The sequence below is a fragment of the Phaseolus vulgaris genome, chromosome 7, assembly GCF_051622355.1.
Source record: "Phaseolus vulgaris cultivar YP4 chromosome 7, ASM5162235v1, whole genome shotgun sequence".
In the NCBI taxonomy this organism is placed as follows: Eukaryota; Viridiplantae; Streptophyta; class Magnoliopsida; order Fabales; family Fabaceae; genus Phaseolus; species Phaseolus vulgaris.
In genome coordinates this window covers 3,324,100-3,342,629 of record NC_143504.1, presented here as the reverse complement: position 1 = coordinate 3,342,629, position 18,530 = coordinate 3,324,100, and the positions used below count along the sequence as shown (strand labels likewise).

Here is an 18,530-nt window from a genome sequence, read left to right as displayed (position 1 = left end):
ATTAACTTTGAACTTTAAATGTACCTGGGAGTGCCCAAATTAATATTAACTGCAGATTTATATTGAGAGTAATTGCTAGGTGGCAGCCAAGTGGACACTTTGGCGGCGTTTTGAAGGCCATTATACTCTTTTCAAAGGAATTTTTACACCTGAGACAGTCATGTAAAAGGAGAAGTAGGCTCAGATTTTGGCGAAATGTTGAACCCAACAATATACCTAATTCTTCAATGATTGATTTTAATCATCAGAGATCATTGGATGGAAGCTAGTTGTTTTTTTGCATAAAATGATATTTCCCTAATTGGAATCAATCTCGCTTAATTGCTTTCCTTCAGCCTTAGGTAGATGTAGTAAAATTTCTGTTGTTCTGAAACGCATTATTGGAGAGGCTGATGCGCCAGCCATAAAGTGATGCAATGATGTGCAATGAAAATGGAATTTAGTTAGTGCTTTGGCTTTTGCTATTTGGTTGCTCACATGCTGAGATAAACCAGACACTCTTTCAAAGCATTGAAAGACCCAAGGCAAGCTGCAATTTGGTTATTCTATCTAAGCTACTCTGTAGTCCTTGTTATGTTATTTCTTGAATTTATACACATTCTGTGACCTAAGATAAGCTATTTTTGTGCATACATATGTTTAATATTATACTGCATCTCATTGATTCATGGTTATTCAATTACTACGTCAATTTTATTTTGACCTTATGATGTTAGACAAGATACTGGCAGGTGTCACATTACTGTTGTGACGTATTTGGTGACACATTGCAATTGACGTGTGAAGGTGTTGTACTCGTACTTGCTCTTCGAGAGTTAAAATTATAAATATTAGTTATCATGCAACTCTACTAAGTTTTGCTTGAATAAAAATGAAGTGCAAATAGTTACAGCAGTATGATGATAACTAATTGTATCGTATCCAAACTATGTTCATCTTGTTTTCTTTAGATTTTGGATAATCAATAGGAAATAGTTCTCATCTTTTTGTCATTTCTCGTCTGTTTAGTTGAATTTTGTTCCTTAAGGTAGCTCATTTTTGCCAGGGAAAAGTACTACATAGAAGAATGATTGACCCTTTTCTTGCTGATTCTCATGCTGTCTAGCATTGTTCCTCGTGTGGCTGGATGTTTTCTGACATGGATCATTGACAATTTTAAATTATAATGCAGTTTTCATATGCTGCTCCCGGTGATTACCATTCAGTTGGTTGGTTGGGATGTTCAGTTTTATTTCTTAAATATACTTATTTGGATGTTAGAGATAATTAAATCTTTGTTTCATCTCTGTTTTTAATTGGTACATTGAGACATTATGATATTTGTATGTTCCTGTGTATTTAATTATGTCTAAACTTATGTTCTCTGAAAATTAACAGTTTATAACATAATAGTATGTTTTCAAGGTTAATTATATATCTTCATAACGTCAGGTATGATGTTTAGTGTGCAATATATCTTCATAACGTCAGGTATGATGTTTAGTGTGCAATAATTTCATTGGAGTACTTCTGAATTCCTTTCAAGGTTCCTCCCCCTGAGGAGCAAGGCAATGAGTTTTCGCTTTAAAGTTGATGTTAAGTTGAATACTAAATTGATTTTGCTAGTATTCTGGATTCTGTGGAAATGTATCAGCTTCCTGATTCCCAATGTGAACCTTGTTATATTGTTCAGACCTAGCGACCTAGGTATTACTGGTAATCACCTCTCAAGACTATAGCTTTGAAAATATTTCCTCCTCCCCCCAGCCAGTGTCTCTTGATTATGCTAGGGTAAGGTTGCTGCTTTGTGGCTCAAATCCAAATCCTGGAAACAGCATTGCTTACGAGGGAAAGGCTGTGTGTGTATATTACCCTTCCAGTAACCGACTATGTGGAAGTCTTGTGCATACTATTGTCTTTTAGCAGTCAGACTATCCTCTGTGTTACAGTAACAGAAACTTGTCCATTGCTGTACTGGTTTAGGAGCAGGAGGGACTTGTCTGTCATTGAAGTTTTCAAGACAAAATGGTGTGACAGGCAAATGGTGTTTTCTCCTTTCTTCCAAAAATCCAAGAACAATGAAACTAAGCAAGAATGAAGCTACCAAAGCTGGTATAGATGGACATGTTAAACTTAAATGAGAGAGGCTCTCTCTTTGTTGAAATGGAAGGTGAAGTCACTTGAAGATGATATGGCCGTGAAGCTTGTTAATTTCTTAAAGGATGTAAATTAGTTGTACAAGGAAAGGTTAACACGTGAGCCTTGATTTTGCACATCATATGGATGGTAGCATGAGGTTCTGATGCCGATACTGGTTGAAATACAAACACATTTCTGAGTTACACTTCCTTCCGAACCTCAAAAGAAGTGGAAATATTAAATTAATGTTACCAGTATTTTGCTTATGCTGCTAATCACGATTTCCCATCTAACAAGCTGTTTGATTAAAAAAATATGGATAAATAAATCAGATTGTAGTAAAAGATTAATATTTTGAGGAAGATCGTCCTTGTTAAAATAAATAAATCAAACGATTTCAAAGAGTTCTTGAATCAGAAGTTTGTCACACTCAAGAATCAAACACAGTTGAAGGTATGCCACACCTTCAACTACGAATCCATTTTCATTTCCTTTCTATTGTCTGAAAAGGAAGCGTGGAAGGGTGAAGAAAGTCAAAGAAGCTTTCTTCTCTCCTTAGGCATGGAAATACAACCAAGACCCAATTTTATATAGCTAAATTACATAATTATTCTATCAAAAATATAAAATATTAATTATACTATAAAATACAAATATTAAATATTTATAATAAAAATAAAATGTTATATATATATTTATAAGATTTTAAAAATAATAATAATTTTATTTGAATCAAATATTTAATAGTATAATTAATCAAAAATATAATTATTTACATAAAAATTAAACTTATATAATAGTAATAATAATATTATTATTATAAAAAAATCTAAATAAATTAATTAATTTTGTTGTATTATTATTATTCAAATAATTTAAAGATAGGAATAATTTGTAAATTTACATTTTATATCTCTTAAAAAAATTTACAATTATCACATCACTTATAAATTTTAATAAACTTTCCTGATAAATCTATTTTAACTTTCTTCCCACTCTCCTCTCAAATCACTTAAAATTCTCTTTTTCAAATTCTATTCTCAATCCAAACACACTTGGTTGTTCGAATGGCAATTGAAGCAAATCCTTATGTCATTGAGTTTGTAGCTCACTGAAGATGATGATGAAGTGGTCTCATAACCCCTCAATTTTTGAAAGTGATCCTCAAATTGTGATACAAATGGGTGAGCTGCTGAGGGAAAACTGTTACTGCGATGATGCAGAGAATTTTGTGTTTTGTTTTCTGCATAAGTTTAGATCATTTAGATGGTAGTGTGTGGAGTTTATTTAAAGCCCGGTTTATTGTGGCTTTTGCTTTATCATTTTAATTTGGAAATCAGCACCATCACTGTTATCTTGCATTCATGCATCCAACTCATCCAGTGTCAAAAAAAAAAGTGATTGTTCAAGAGGCAGGCTCACCAAGCTAAGTGGCCTGAAGGTGCAGCAGCCTGTGATCCCTCCACTGCCAAGAGCCAGAGGTAGTCGCTGCTCTGTGAAGCCAGCCTCACGCTGTGCCCTCTCGTCTAGGAACCAGGAGACCAATGCCTTCGCAAAGTTCCCATGGCTCAACTCTCAGCTTGGAGTGGGCAAGCCAGCATGATGCAACCACCAAGCCAACTTGGTAATGCCAAAGCCTTGTTCAATCACCTTGGTGCCCCCACTTGGGTCACAAGCTAGTGTTACCCAGCTCGGCAAACTGACATGCTTGTCAGAGATTTATAAAGCCTAGTTTATCTAATACACTGAACGATGTGGGACATGAAATATGACAATATTAAGTACAGATAGTCTTTAGTTGGAGAGTGAGGCATATTCCTTTCTGCATCTTATGTTATGATACACTATAACCTTGCAACCCCAAAGGTTTGGTTTAAAGGGTTGAGTCCATTTTAAAGTTATGAGAAAAACATAGAAGTGCCATTTAAAAGTGTTGATTCAACTTTGATTAATACTCTCACCAGAAAAGGTTAATATTTTGAGGAAGATCGTTCTTATTAAAAAAATAAATCAAAGGATTTCAATGAGTTCTTGAATTACATGGAGGTAAGAGATTAATTTTTCCTATAATAATGATAATAAATACTGCACTGAATTGAGTTTAAATATTGATTTATTTTTAGAAATGGCATGTAAATGTTTAGAACAATCGTTTTCTTTGGATAACATGACAAAATAACTTTTTTGAAAGGTAAATGTGATTATATTATATGGCTATGGTATTTTTTTTTCAGAAAAAAAAATCTGAATAAAGTTAGTAGATCTTCAAGATACATTTCTGTGAAAATATGGTGGTTCTACAAATCCCTTGAATCCTGAATAAAGTTAGTAGATAGCTTAGCAATGAAGGTTTTCCACCATAGCCACACAAAATGGTTTTCATGGTTAACTTTTTTCATTTCCTACCAGTGACTCTGTAGCAACTAGTGCAGGGTTTTCTTTACTTCACTTCATGTTGACGCTATTTGCTTTACATGATCATGGCTTTTGGACATAAGAACACAGTCTGAAACCAGTCAGAATTGTTCAATTTACCGTGTGAACTATGATCCATGTGCCACTCTACTAATCCTCCAAAATTAAGTGTCTACATCCCTAAACTGCTTTTCAACCTTTTATGCTTTTTCTTTCGTATTTGTCTACTTTGTTTGGAACTGTACTAAGATTCCACAACTCCTCTTTTGCTTTCAATTACTTTTCCTTTTTCTTGATGGTTAAGCCTTCGAATTCTCACTCACTAGCACCTTTCTAATAAGATAATATCAGCACTCTCAGTAGTTTCTTGAGTTTCCAAGTCTCATTGCAAGAACTAATTCTCATCACTTGAATTGATGGACAAGCAGAACTGTAGTCCCACCACAAATCACAAACTAAGCGATGAAGAAAACTTTCACACCGAAGATTCTGCACCCTCAAAACATACCCCTCCTTCAGCCTCTAAGTTGAATAGAAATGCCAAGTCAATTGACTCAGTTAAAGCCAAGAGAAATATGTCCATGTGTTCAGAACCTGATATAGAGGACTGTGGCGATTTTCTGAGGAAGAAGAAGCCGAAAGCAGACAACACCACCTTACTCCACCGGTTTAGGAGCAAGAGAGGCTTGTCTGTCACTGATGTCTCCAAAACTGAATGGTGTGAAAGGCAAATGGAGTTTTCTCTTTTATTTGAAGAATGGAAGAACAATGAATGCAAGCAAATGGACTTTGGAGGAGGAAGGAGGAACAATGAAGCTATGAAAGCTGGTAGAAATCGACATGTTGAACTCGAAGAGGAGGTTCACACTACGGTGGAACTGAAGGTGAAGTCACGTGAAGATGAGATGGCAATGAAACTTCTTAACTTCATAAATGGGGTGAATCAATTGCTGTTTGATGGGTTGACACGCGAGCTTCCAATACTGAGTTTTGCTTCTGCAGAAGGCATATGGATGGTGGGGAAAATTGATGAAGTTCAAATGCCAAGAGCAAAGAGAGATCGCAATCCGATTCTAGTTGAGACAAAGACTCGTTTCCAAGACACAGTTCCTTCAGAAGCACAGAGAAGAAACGGAAGGATTCAGTTAATGTGTTACAAGTATCTGTGGGACAATTTAGTGGCACATGCTCATCATGATTTCCCATGCAAAGAGTTGTATGATTATTTTGAGTTGAATCCTCGTGCCACTCTGAGTAAAGATCTACAAGCAGCATGCTACGAGTCTGGATTCACAGCACTGATCCTTGGTGATGTGGTGAGGCATTATCAAAATACATGCAAAAGGCTGCCACCATCTAATGATATGTTAGTGTTGCGATATGAGTTTCAAAGAGATCATTCAGTGCTGGAGGAAGAAAAGGTTGCATATGATGAAGGTTGGGTAAAGAGTGAAATAGAGAGTTGTCTTGAGTTGTGGCTTGGACAGAGAGAAGCCAGTTATGTGGCAGAGGATGAACAATGGAAGTGTGGTCACTGTAAATTTATTTCTGAGTGTGAAATATACACTGATAACAACAGTGAGAGCACAGAATCTTTTGCGAGTGATTCCTCAATTGGGTAGAAAGAATGCAATGTGCTGTAGCAGAAAAAGAAATGTAAAAGACAAATGCATATGGAGAAGTCTAAAGTAAATAATGAACTTATTTTACCTTCAAGAGCATTGTTTATGCAGAGAGATCAAATAGTTAAGAGTGGTTCAGTGATTTTATATATTCCTTATCAGTCTTATCTTTTCTTTTTACCCGTAAATTTAACTATAATGTGTAGTTTGGATTTGAATTATTTGTGACCTTTGTTATATACATGCATGAGTTTTATTATAATAATGTTATATTTCACTTTATGTAATAGTACAGGATAAATTTTTATTTATATAACTAGTGTTTGAAATAAAGAATTTTCAAAGTATAAACCTATATTATGATTTGATGATATTTTTGATTGATAATAATATTAGTTTAAAATAAGTTTCTTTGTTGAATAAGAGCATTGTATTGTGCAGTATATTCAATATGTCTTTGGAATTCTACCATTTGAAATTGAAAATTTGTATTTTAAATTATAGAATTAGAAATATATTTTAATAAATTTCGAATTCTACAATTTAAAATACAATTTAACTTTCAAATTATAAAGTTCCAACTACAAATTTAGAAGAATATTTTTGGAGTTATAATAATATGGGGTGCAAAAAGAAATCCTAAATAGTTTGGTGAGAGATTTAAGCCCATTATACCACTTTAGAAACATTGCGCCTGTGTAACTCTTTAATATATCAGGCGTAATCTACTTTTAAAATAAATGCGAATAAATTACGTAAATATAAACAATGTTTTTCAAATATGATTTTAAATAAAAAATATTTTTAAAACTACTTTTTTATTTTTACTTTTATTTAAATCTAACAAAGTTATGCTTTTAATTCACGGTGTAAAGGTACAGTCATTAATTAAAATACAGTTTCTTCATTTAATATTTTAATTTTTAAAACAATTTCATAAAATACATTTAAACACAATTTCAATTTATTTTAGTTTAAAATTAATAGCGTGATAAAAAAATATCCGTGGACACTTTTTCTAAAGTACAGTCCAAAACAAAAAATAATCAGAAGTGTTATTTCAATAGAAGCAAATCTTTCATTGGAGTCTTCATTTCAATCAATACTTTCATTGTAATTTGTTTTTAAGAAAGTAGATGTCATGATTTCAAGCGTGATTTTTTTTTTTCAAAAAGTAGATTCATGTTCAATAATAATAATAATCATCAAAGAATTCAATTATTAATCTCTCTAAATCTTAAATATCTAAAAAGTTAAAATAACGTGCTTTTAACATTATTTCTTCTGAAAAATGATTATGCTTTTAATAATTAAAAATATAATCACTTGTCACATGTTGAGATGGCTCTTTATGTCATTAGTTAATGGATCCAATCTATTTTTAGAGGCTACAAACACTAACAAAAAATATTGAGAGATAAAAAAATTATTTAGTCCTTCTTTAAATTTTACTATTTTCGTAATATTTAAAAAAACTAGATCAGTAATCGAAGGTAGTAACATTTATGAAGCAGTGTGGGAAAGATTAGTGATATTGGATATGGATGTGATCCCTTTGAAGGCCCAATTAAGAAAAGACAGAGCCTAATGTGGCAGGGTATGGGCCCACCAAATCCCTTATGAAAAAGCATAACGGTCCCACATGCCCTTTGCCAGTGGTCACGTGCTTCCACTCACTCGCACGCAAAGCCAAGCCGAAAGCAACTCCAATTTTTTCCAGGACAGGGACCCACCCTTCAACTAATCTCATTCTTTTCTCACCAAATCTTACCCTAATTCCTATTTAATTATAACTAATCTCACCCTTTAGCATGCTACCATCTCAATCATGAAACATGTTTTATTAAGTTGATCATAGTTAAAAATAGAATAACTTTTTTATTAAGTTAAAAGTGTTGGTTAAGAAGGTATTAGACATCATATTTAATAAGATTAATTATTGTGTTTTATAATTTTTATTTAAAGATATTATTATACTTGTATTTAGTGTGAATAAAACATAAATGAAAATTTAATAGTTTTATCCATATGAATGTAGGTTGCAACTGGCGATCAAAACACATTAAATATTATAATAATTACGTTAATATCATAAAAAAAAAGTCATGTTAATATCACCATTTTTTTAGCTTACGTTCGCAATTAATAATAAATCAAAATCAGTTTACACATATTTTTGTATTTTTTTTTTTAATAATATTTTTTTATGTGATGGCATATGATTGTTGTTACTTGAGGTGTCAGCTTAGCTGAGATGTCAAGTTGCATAGTGATGCCTAACACGAAAACTTTATAAAAAAAAATAAAATTCTGCCTAGTTTAATAAAGTGATTAAGAATTGAAAAATGAACTAAATAATATATTAATATAAAAAATAACAAGATCTGTTAATATTGAGGAACAAGTTTTTTTATTTGCAACCACTAGTTGGGTGCCAGATTGACAGCAACGTATTGGCACATGTTGGACTCTTACTACTGTCCTTGTGTTATTTCCACTTCAATACTGAAATTAAACCACGGTCACACAAAACAATAGCTACTTTCTTGAATAACCAAACACCATTGATGTTAGAAAAAGCAAGCACCATTGATGTTAGAAAAAGTAAGATTTTAAGGAGTTGATAGACATGAATGTTGCAATTTGAAAATGCCATGAATACAACTAACTACGTTTATTACGTCTAAGAAAAACTAAAAACTTTTATTTAATGAGATTAAAAAGAAGCGTGTCCGCGTCAAACAGACCAATCGGTGTATAGTGCGCGCCACCAGCACCGAAACAAGTGACTTTAGTTACTGTCGGTTAAGGAAATTCGTTCCTTGTACTTTAGGAAAGTATATTAATATTAGAAAATGTTTTTTAATATTAATAATGCCAAACTTAGTTTTTAAATATTTGGATTATTTTTTTTAACCAGAGTGGGAAAATTAATAAAAGTTTGTATAAAGTGCTTTTATGCAGATTACACGGAAGTAAGCATAATTTACGGTAAATAAAATGATAAAAAGCGAACCCGCGTATTTTTTGTTTCTCTCACTGATGAATGTGAACACACCACATCACACCATCCCCATGTGACTCTCTGTGCCTTCTCTCGTCATCACACTTTCTTTTCTCTTCTCTTCTCTTCTCTGTGTTCCGCTCAATCTCCAATCCAAGCTCTGTTCTTTGATTAGAAGTAACCTCAGCGCCAGGGTTAACCGGTTCTGACCGGCCCCATGAGTGCTGTGATGTGTGTTCACTCCTTGTTTCGAGCATGACACTTTTTTGGTTGGTTCCACTCGAAATCAAAATGGCGGTGTGAGTTGTTAAGTGGGAGTTCTGAAGTCACTTTGGAAACCAAAATGAAGGGCTTTTCCTTCATTGGGTTTTCGTTTTTGCTGCTCCTCTTCCCCGTGTCACTGTTTCTCAGCTCGGTTTCAGCTTTTTCTCCAGCTGGGTCGATTCGGCATCCCGTCAAGTTTATTATAGGTTCGTTTTTCTCTTTCGTTTTCGTTTCTGAATACGGTGATGGGTTGCGTGTGGATCATGGAAAGATTGGGAGTTGGAATGAAAGATCAAAATTTGGTGTCAGCTTTTGCTTTATGTTGGGTTTCCTAATTTTTGTTTGTGAGGATTGGGGTAATGGAAATTTGGGATGCCTTGGAATGTTTTCATCTGTTTTGCTTTGCTTGCAAGTGTGATTTGGTTAATTTTTTATTTTTTTTTGTCTGTTTCGATTTTTCAGGGGAGGTAGAAGAGAATTTGGGTCAATGGAAGAGTGAATTCACTGAAGTAGCTCCAGCACCAGGGCCTAAAGGTGAGGATGTTCTTATTCTGGCGGCAAACAGGACCAATAGGCCTGACATTCTGCGAGGATTCCATCGATATCGAGGTGGTTGGGATATTGCAGATCAGCATTATTGGGCTGTAAGTGCCGTTTTTTCTTCCTTGATCATCGTGTTTTAAAATGAATGGATGATTCGTTCTATGCTCAGTGCCAATTCCATGTTGAGAAGTGGAGTTCGTTTATGTCGCCTAACAATTCTCATCGAACATCCTAGAATGCTATTGTTCTCCACTTTTCAACTGTTTGTTTGCTTATATATCTTTCTATATTGAATGCCATTGTAAATTTGTAATTAGGAAATGTGAAGATGCATAAGTGATGTTTTCTTTAACAATAGTCCCAGGGAGCATTTTTTAAGAGTTTTTATGAAGCTTATTTGGATTTATGACTCCTATAAGTTCGTTTTAGCTTATTCCAGATGAGCTTCTTGGTTAAACCTGTGAAATTTATGGCAATCTCATTTAATAAGAGATCATTAAATAATCACTTAATAAGTTGTTTGTGCAAATACACTTACTCTTTTTAGAACACTCTCAAAAACAGAAGGAAAAAGAGGAAAGAGAAAGAAGATATAATGATGCTGAACAGAAAATTTTATTCTCACTCCTGTGTATCACGTGTACAGCGTTGCAATGTATAGTACACAATTAAAAGAGTTAGTTAACAGCTCACTGTCTAACTAACATATAACCACTGACTGATTGAACTAACTGAATTATCTACTACATTTGTCCCTACATGCCACTGTGATAGTTCTTTGCTCATTGAAGTCATGATGGCCATTGCCACCGCTGTATAATTTACAGATGGAGATGTACATCTATTCCTTAATTGACTTGTATCTAAAGCTTTGATTTTCATTTTGTTTCCTTTGTTTTTTTTGTGAAATTTGATGTTTGGAGCCTATTGTTGAGTTATGCTGTTAGTTCTACTTTTGGTAGATTCTATTCTTCTCACTTCAATTAACCATTATATCTGCAGTCTGTGGGATTCACTGGTGCACCTGGTTTCGTTCTTGCTGCCCTGTGGTTTATCTCGTTTGGCTTGGCGCTTGTGATTCATCTATGCTGTGGATGGGCAATTAACATAAAGGGCAAAGGATCAAATCATTCCCGAAGGATTTGTCTTATACTGCTTATATCATTGACTTTTGCTGCTGCGTAAGTCTCTATTTCCATGCTCCCCTTGTTAATTACCTCATGGGATGCTGTATTTCCTCAAAATTCCCCTTGTTCTTTCACCCTTTATCATAGATATGGAAAAAAAGTTCTTTAGTAATGTATTTGCATGATTGATAACCAATAATTCAAAATCATGTGCTATGGATGTTTGATTTTGGTTTTCACTTTTCAGTGAAAAAATAACAGTGATGGTGATAATTTTAGTAATAGTATCTGTGAAATTTCTGTATACTGCTGGCTCTAAGTTTTATTCATCACAAATTCAAGTGTGGATGATAACATATGTGCCCTGTTTTTTTAATTACACAGAACTGGATGTATCCTCCTTTCTGTTGGGCAGGATAAGTTCCATGATCAAGCCTTGGATACCCTTCATTATTTTGTCAATCAGTCAGATTATACAGTGCAAACTCTAAGAAATGTCACAGAGTATCTCTCCCTTGCAAAAACCATCGATGTCACTAGGATTGTTCTTCCATCTGATGTCATGGATAGTATTGACAAGCTGAATGTGGATCTAAATACTGCAGCAAACACACTTTCTGAGAAGACAAATGAAAATTCAGTAAAAATTCGAAGAGTGTTCAATGACGTGTAAGTAATGATAAAACTGATTCCAGAAATTTATAGCCCATCCATGTATGATGCTAAACCACGTACATTTTGCAGGCGTCTAGCTTTGTATGTAGTAGCAGCTGTGATGCTTCTGCTGGCTCTTGTTGGGCTAGGTATTTGTTGATCATAAAATTATGAATAAATTGAGCTTATTTTATATTTATGTTCCCGAGTTTTCGGTTATAACTGGCTCTTATTCTTTTGCAGTCCTTTCTGTCCTTGGATATCAGCACGCAATCCTCACGTAAGTTATTTTTTTCTATGTCTATTGATGTTACGTTTGTTTATCATGCCTCGTATATCAAGAGTCGCTGTTCTGTTCTTCTATCTGATTTTTTAAATGTTTTGCAGATTTGTTATCACTGGATGGTTACTTGTTGCAGCCACATTCATTCTTTGTGGAGTATTCATGATCCTTAATAAGTTAGTCATTATATCTAATAGATCTCAATTTATGTATGTTAGAACGCTAACATTAGCAACAAAACCTGATATGAATAAGTTATTTCTATTACAGTGCAATTTCTGATACCTGCATGGCTATGGGAGAGTGGGTTGCAAATCCACACACAGAATCTGCTCTTAGTAATGTTCTTCCGTGTGTTGATCAGAGTACCACAAACAAAACACTCTTCCAAAGTAAGCAAGTGGTCATCAACATTGCAAATGTAGTCAATCAGTTCATCTATAATGCTGCAAACCTAAATATAACACAAGGTACTCCTGGCTACTACAATCAGTCTGGACCTAAAATGCCATCTTTATGCTACCCTTTTGACTCTCAGTTTCAAGAGCGTCAATGCACCAATCAGGAAGTTTCTTCCGCCAATGCTTCAATGGTAATTTTCTTCATCACTTGGTTATTGAGCTTTGCCACTTGGTGAATGGTATACATAGAATCTTAGTGAGTTGATTAAATTTTTACAGGTTTGGAAGAACTTTGAATGTGAGGTGTCTGAATCTGGCTTTTGCACTACAGTGGGGAGGGTTACCCCAGAGATTTACTTGCAGATAGTAGCTGCAGTGAATGAAAGCTATGCTTTAGAACACTACACCCCACCTTTACTTAGTCTTCAGAATTGCAATTTTGTGAGAGATGCATTCACAAAAATTACTTCAAACTACTGTCCTCCATTAAACCATTCCCTCAAGATTATCAACGTAGGACTTGGTCTTGTTTCAGTGGGTGTTCTGCTCTGCCTTGTTCTTTGGATACTCTATGCAAACCGCCCACAAAGAAGGGAAGTGTTTGAGAAGTCATCCATGCCAGAAACCACCACACATTTAGCCTTGACAAATGCAAATAGTGAAGTATAGATTTTAAAATAAAGAATGAGTTGATAGAGTAGAGTTTATTGTATCACAAGTTCCCTACCATGTAACGTAAGAAACAAAGGTGGCATCTCACATTGAAGAGAAAAGCCAGAGTGTACTGTAACATTTTGTCCATATAAAGAAACCAATTTGATTTTGTTTTTAGCTTTAGATCCATGAAGACATGCAAACTATATAACCACACCTCCAATTTCAACCATTTTAAATAAATATTTACAAAAAAAAAGTAAAATAATTTAATCATTTACAACTCATTTTATTATTTTATACTTATAATTTAATTTATATTTTATTTAAACCAGTTAATTTAATATTATTATTATTGTCTACCGTTGTTATAAGGATGTCAAATCAAAACACCACTAGTGGTGTGAAAGATTATTTGTTCACTTTTACAAAGGAGTTGAATGTTTCTTGATTCAATGATTAATTGATATAATAAAATAATACTTTTTTCTTTATTAATATATTTAGAAAATCGTTTATAAAATATATTTTTTTTTAAAATAATTTGATAAAAATTGATTAAAAAATAGAAATTATATTTTTGAATAAATTTTTAATAAAATAAAAATTATTATAAAGTCTTTACAAACAATATATATATATATATCAAAATAAAAATATATTAAAATCAATTATATTTAATAACGGATTAAATATAGTGTATAAAATTATATAATTCTCTTTCATCGTTATAGCCGGTTCATATATTACTTAAACTTATTTGGAAATAATTATGTGTAAAATGTATTAAATAAGACGCATTTTACCTATTAAAAATGATAGGATTACTTAAATGTTAAATATTAATATAATTTCTGGAAAAAATATAATTAAAATTATACCAAACATTCCTTCTCAGTAAAAAAATCATTTTAATTTTTCCTTAGTTTCAAATATTAAATTTGACTTAAAATAAGAAGAGCTTGTCCTTGTCAGAACTTTAGTTTTGTATTTCTGAAAGAAAAATTAAAAAGTATTTATATTTTTATTGTATCTCATATTTTAATTTTACATGTGGAAAAATAAAAATATAAAACTACTTAGTAATATAAGTAGAGAAGAAAGAGAAATATTTAATGGCAAATAATAATTTTTATTATTATTATTATTTATAATTTTTACAATAATGTGAAATATTTTTATCATCTGTGTTCAGTGTGAGTATCGAGATTCCTATCATCCTCTCTTCAGCGGGTCTCTTACAATAACACGTTCTTCGTAGGATCGTGTAACTTCCATCAACAACATCAAACACACGCAGTCTACACGACTACTTTCTTTTACCTAACTTTCGATTTAAGAGTTAAAACCTAATTTCAATTTTTGTTGTTGTGCCAAGAACCACACCAAGTCAAACAAACCCAAAAAACGTGAATACTCCGTCCGTCGTGACTTAACGGCTTCAACAACTGCAACACGATTCAAACCTTTTCGTTTTGCTGTGTGATGTTGAAATCCACGCTTTCATTATCCTATCATTTTACCACCATTAGAAAAACAACAGAAATATATTTATTTAATACATAAATAAAAAAAAATTAAAATTATTCATCGGAACTTTCAAATTATTATTTTATTCATTATAAAAAAAGTAATTTAATAAGAACTCAAACATCTACAAAGAAATCAAAAGAAAAGAAAAAACTGAGTACACGTGAGAGACTTTAAAAAAAAGAAAAAACTTGCTATCGATTTCATAAACAAATACTTAGAAAAAAAAACACATGTTCAATAAATAACACATAAGAAGAATCAAATACTTAAAATGAGAATGTATTTCTACAACAATATCAACAACAAGAGCGTTCTCACCTGTGACGCCAGAATATCGTTAACGTCGTCAACTACAATCCTATCGTTGAAGAAGGGAAAGAACACCGGAACTCCGTTAAATAACAAAATGCCATCAGATAGAGTGATACTGATTGTGAATCCTTCAAAAAAAACTAGACAAACTCTGTTGTCGAAATTCATCAGAGTGATATTGATCGTGAACACTGTGATTCCGCTACGCTCGGCGACACCGAAAAACTGCATTCCTACGCAGGCACAACGGAGGATCCACCGGTTTTTAGGGATTGAATGGCTTGGTTGAAGGAATCGAAAACACTTGCGGTGTGGTTCTTGACAGAACAGGAATTGGAATAAGAAGAAATAGGTCTTTGACTGTTAAATTGAAAGTTAGGGTCGAAGAACCTGTGATAAAGTAAAAGAGAGGCATGGTCGTAGATCGAAGATTGTGTGAGGTTGATGTTGTTGTTGTTGATGGACGTTAGGCGGTCGGACGAAGAAGGTGAAATTGTGAGAGGCTGGCTGGAAAGCATGGTAGGGATCTTGGCACTGACGGTGAGGTGTCGGAGACTGGGCGGGGTGAGCGGGAGCTCTGCCCAGATTTCTTGAACGCTGAAGGAGACTGTCATTGAAAAGCCTGAATGGGAATTTATATGTTATTCTATTTTTTTAAAAAAAATCAGATCGTAAGGCCTTTTTTTTGAAGACTTCAAATTTTCAAAGTTTTCAAATTTTCAAATTTTTCAAATTTTTAGAAATTTTAAATTTGAATATTTTTAATTTTTTAGAAATTTTAAATTTTCAAAAAAAAATCTAAATTTTAAATTTAAAAAAAAAAATCAAATTTTCAAACCCCAACACCTTTTCAAAAACACTTCAAATTTCAAAATTTTTAATTTTTAAATTTTCAACATTTTAAATTTTTAAATTTTCAATTTTTTAAAAAATTTTAAAATATTTTCCTCTTTAACTTTCTTCAATATTTTTTCCTATTTCCCTTATATCAATATTTGATTTTATTTTCTTATTATGAGTCATTTTTTATTTTTTCAAAAAATTTAAATTTTCAAAATTTATTTTCAAAAAATTTAAATTTTCAAACCCTAAACCCTTTTCGAAACACTTGAAGATCACTTCGGCTACTCTCAATTATATGTTGCATTATCAAGAAGTTCTTAAGCTTCAACAAAGCTTCAACAACCAATGTGTTTTGCAATTTATTGATAATTGACATTCTTTCGTAGAAACAAAATTTGTAAAGACTGGAACACTTATAGTGATTTATCTAGTTTTTAATCACTCGCATTGGTTAAGCCAATTCACACAAAGATATAATGATTTTACATAATAGTGATGATAACGACATTTTTTTATTCATAATGTACTCTAAATTTATATTGTTAATATAAGTGTGTGAATAATAACATCATTTAATATATAAATAAAAACAAATGCAGATACACAGGAGAGATAGCGCTTGTGTTCCCGCTAGCACGTTTGGTTGACGTTGAAACAAGAGATTATAAGGACTATTACCTTTTAGCACATATGTGGGAAGAACATTTATAATGTGAATTGAGGCTATGAAAGTTTAAGCCCTAAAACGTACCTACTAGAGTATGGTGCAAAAGACAAATTCATTGAGAAGAGGACACAAGCTTGGAGGGTTTAGAATGCGCGCAACATGTTTCGTATTTTAAAATGAGAAGTTATGAGAGGTTACGGGATGTTAGAAAAGAGAAAGATCGTGCAACCACTAGATAGGTGCCACATGTAAAAATGGATGAGTAATTGTCAGAGTCACGTTGTATAAACGACATCTTAATGGCACACAAAAATCTCTTTGCCTACTCGACTCGAGACCAGGGAGTTGTGTGTCATCTTGAATCTGATCGAGTTTATGGAGAGGTTTGTGATGTGAAGAGGTGCTCGAATAATAATTGGTTTATCAATACCCGTATATCGGTCCAAGGGAAATCGCCCCCCGAACCTTAAATTTGGTGAGTCATTATAATCGATATATATTCTTAACAAATTTTCCAAAAATTATCCAAAATTTTCAAAAATAATTTTTTTATCTTCATGCTCTATATGGAAAGGTTTGACAAGAAATGGATTGAAGATTCTTTATTCATTCATGTCTAGTTCATAATAAACTAAGTGATAAAAATTTAATGTTGTATGTGAGTATCTTTAAATATGCATTATAGACGAATATCTGCATTTTGTCCTCGAAATAGAGGAAGAAGAAAAATAAATGATTAATTAGTTGTTTGTTTATGCAGAGAGTGAAAGAAAGAACTAATTCATACAAAAACTAAAAAAAAGAGAGAAATGTTCAAATATGCACTAAACGTTGTCCTTAAAATTTGTCACATCAAAACTTTTTTTATACGCTCGTCGTTTTTATTAAACACCTTAAGGTAAGTTTGAGTTTCATTTTACCATATATATATATATATATATATAAAGATATACACATCCCATTTTAAATACTTGTAGTGTATAAAATTGTGTTTTAAAACTGTGCCCCTAATTCCATCAACGAAGACATTCAAACCCTAAATCAAAGAATATTCCGTCTACCATGGCTTCATTCTTGAAAATGTAACTTTTCGGTGTCAGCGAGCATGCTTCATTGTTTCGTGTCGACTGCCATGAAATAATCTCAGAAATTTTGACAACGAACCTACATTCTCTATGTTATTGGAGTAATTCACCATCAATATCACCAAATCTAACGATATTTTGACTTAACGACGGTGTTATTTATTACATACCAACAAATATTTAGAAAATACATCTTTCATAAAATATCATTTCATCATCTTTAATAGACAAAGTAAAACATGTTAATAAATCTTTTAAATACAAGAATAACAAAAATTAAACTCAAAATAATATATTTTTTCTTTATTTTTATACGTATATTGTTAATTCCAATCAGCATTATTATTTATATAGATGCATTATTACTTTTATTTACTTTCTAGTACCACTTATCAAATATTTCATCTTATAACTTTATTTACTTTTTTAACTTGTTTTCCGTTTATATTTTTCCGTAAATCTATTAATTATAAACTGTAATAAATTATATATACTTGTATAACATATTATAATCTTAATCACTCTTATTAAATTTGTATCTTCTATACTTTACTTTTCTCATTTAAAAATATATTTCAAGTTTTCTTAATATTCCAATTTATTAATTTGATTGAAATTAAAACGTATATTTTTTTTATTTAGATTTAGTTATAACTCGCACCATATATTAATACGTACGATTAAACATTATTTATTTTTTCAATGACCGATCAAACATTGTGTATGAAATTATCTAATTCTCTTTTATCAGTATAGTTCATATTACTTAAATCTTAGTTGGAAATAATTATGTGTAAAATGTATTAAATAAGACGCATTTTACCTATTAAAAATGATAGGATTACTTAAATGTTAAATATTAATATAATTTCTTGAAAAAATATAATTAAAATTGTAACATCCTTAATTTTATCCATATATAATATAAATAAAAGTAAAACAAGCACTATCTAATTACAAATAACATATACTACTTTCTCATATGTGTACTTCAAAAGAAATATC

The 18,530-nt window shown here is 32.1% G+C and overlaps 2 protein-coding genes, 1 long non-coding RNA gene, 1 other non-coding gene and 1 pseudogene across 5 annotated transcripts; 3 read left to right on the top strand and 2 right to left on the bottom strand.

Moving 5' to 3' along the window:
* The first annotated feature begins 1,382 nt into the window (after positions 1–1,382).
* Positions 1,383–2,321, top strand: LOC137827730 (uncharacterized). Its single transcript, XR_011083773.2, has 2 exons — positions 1,383–1,431; positions 1,471–2,321. It is a non-coding gene; the product is annotated as an uncharacterized LOC137827730 (long non-coding RNA).
* A 1,190-nt stretch (positions 2,322–3,511) lies between these two features.
* On the bottom strand, positions 3,512–3,814 carry LOC150025729 (signal recognition particle RNA). The gene has a single exon (XR_016514474.1).
* A 653-nt stretch (positions 3,815–4,467) lies between these two features.
* LOC137829484 (exonuclease V, chloroplastic) lies at positions 4,468–6,306 on the top strand. The gene has a single exon (XM_068636287.2). The coding sequence runs from the start codon at positions 4,950–4,952 to the stop codon at positions 6,153–6,155; it is 1,206 nt and encodes a 401-aa protein (XP_068492388.2). The 5' UTR covers positions 4,468–4,949; the 3' UTR covers positions 6,156–6,306.
* Positions 6,307–9,126: 2,820 nt separating this feature from the next.
* LOC137828157 (uncharacterized) lies at positions 9,127–13,262 on the top strand. Its single transcript, XM_068634613.2, has 9 exons — positions 9,127–9,629; positions 9,886–10,067; positions 10,969–11,147; positions 11,478–11,762; positions 11,838–11,896; positions 11,991–12,027; positions 12,135–12,206; positions 12,301–12,622; positions 12,711–13,262. Exons 1-9 carry the CDS (start codon positions 9,503–9,505, stop codon positions 13,098–13,100), a joined length of 1,653 nt encoding a protein of 550 aa, XP_068490714.2. The 5' UTR covers positions 9,127–9,502; the 3' UTR covers positions 13,101–13,262.
* Positions 13,263–14,403: 1,141 nt separating this feature from the next.
* On the bottom strand, positions 14,404–15,555 carry LOC137829492 (uncharacterized; annotated as a pseudogene). Its single transcript, XR_016522885.1, has 2 exons — positions 14,937–15,555; positions 14,404–14,596 (listed from the first exon to the last, which is right to left on the bottom strand). The product of XR_016522885.1 is annotated as an uncharacterized LOC137829492 (transcript).
* Positions 15,556–18,530: the final 2,975 nt, after the last annotated feature.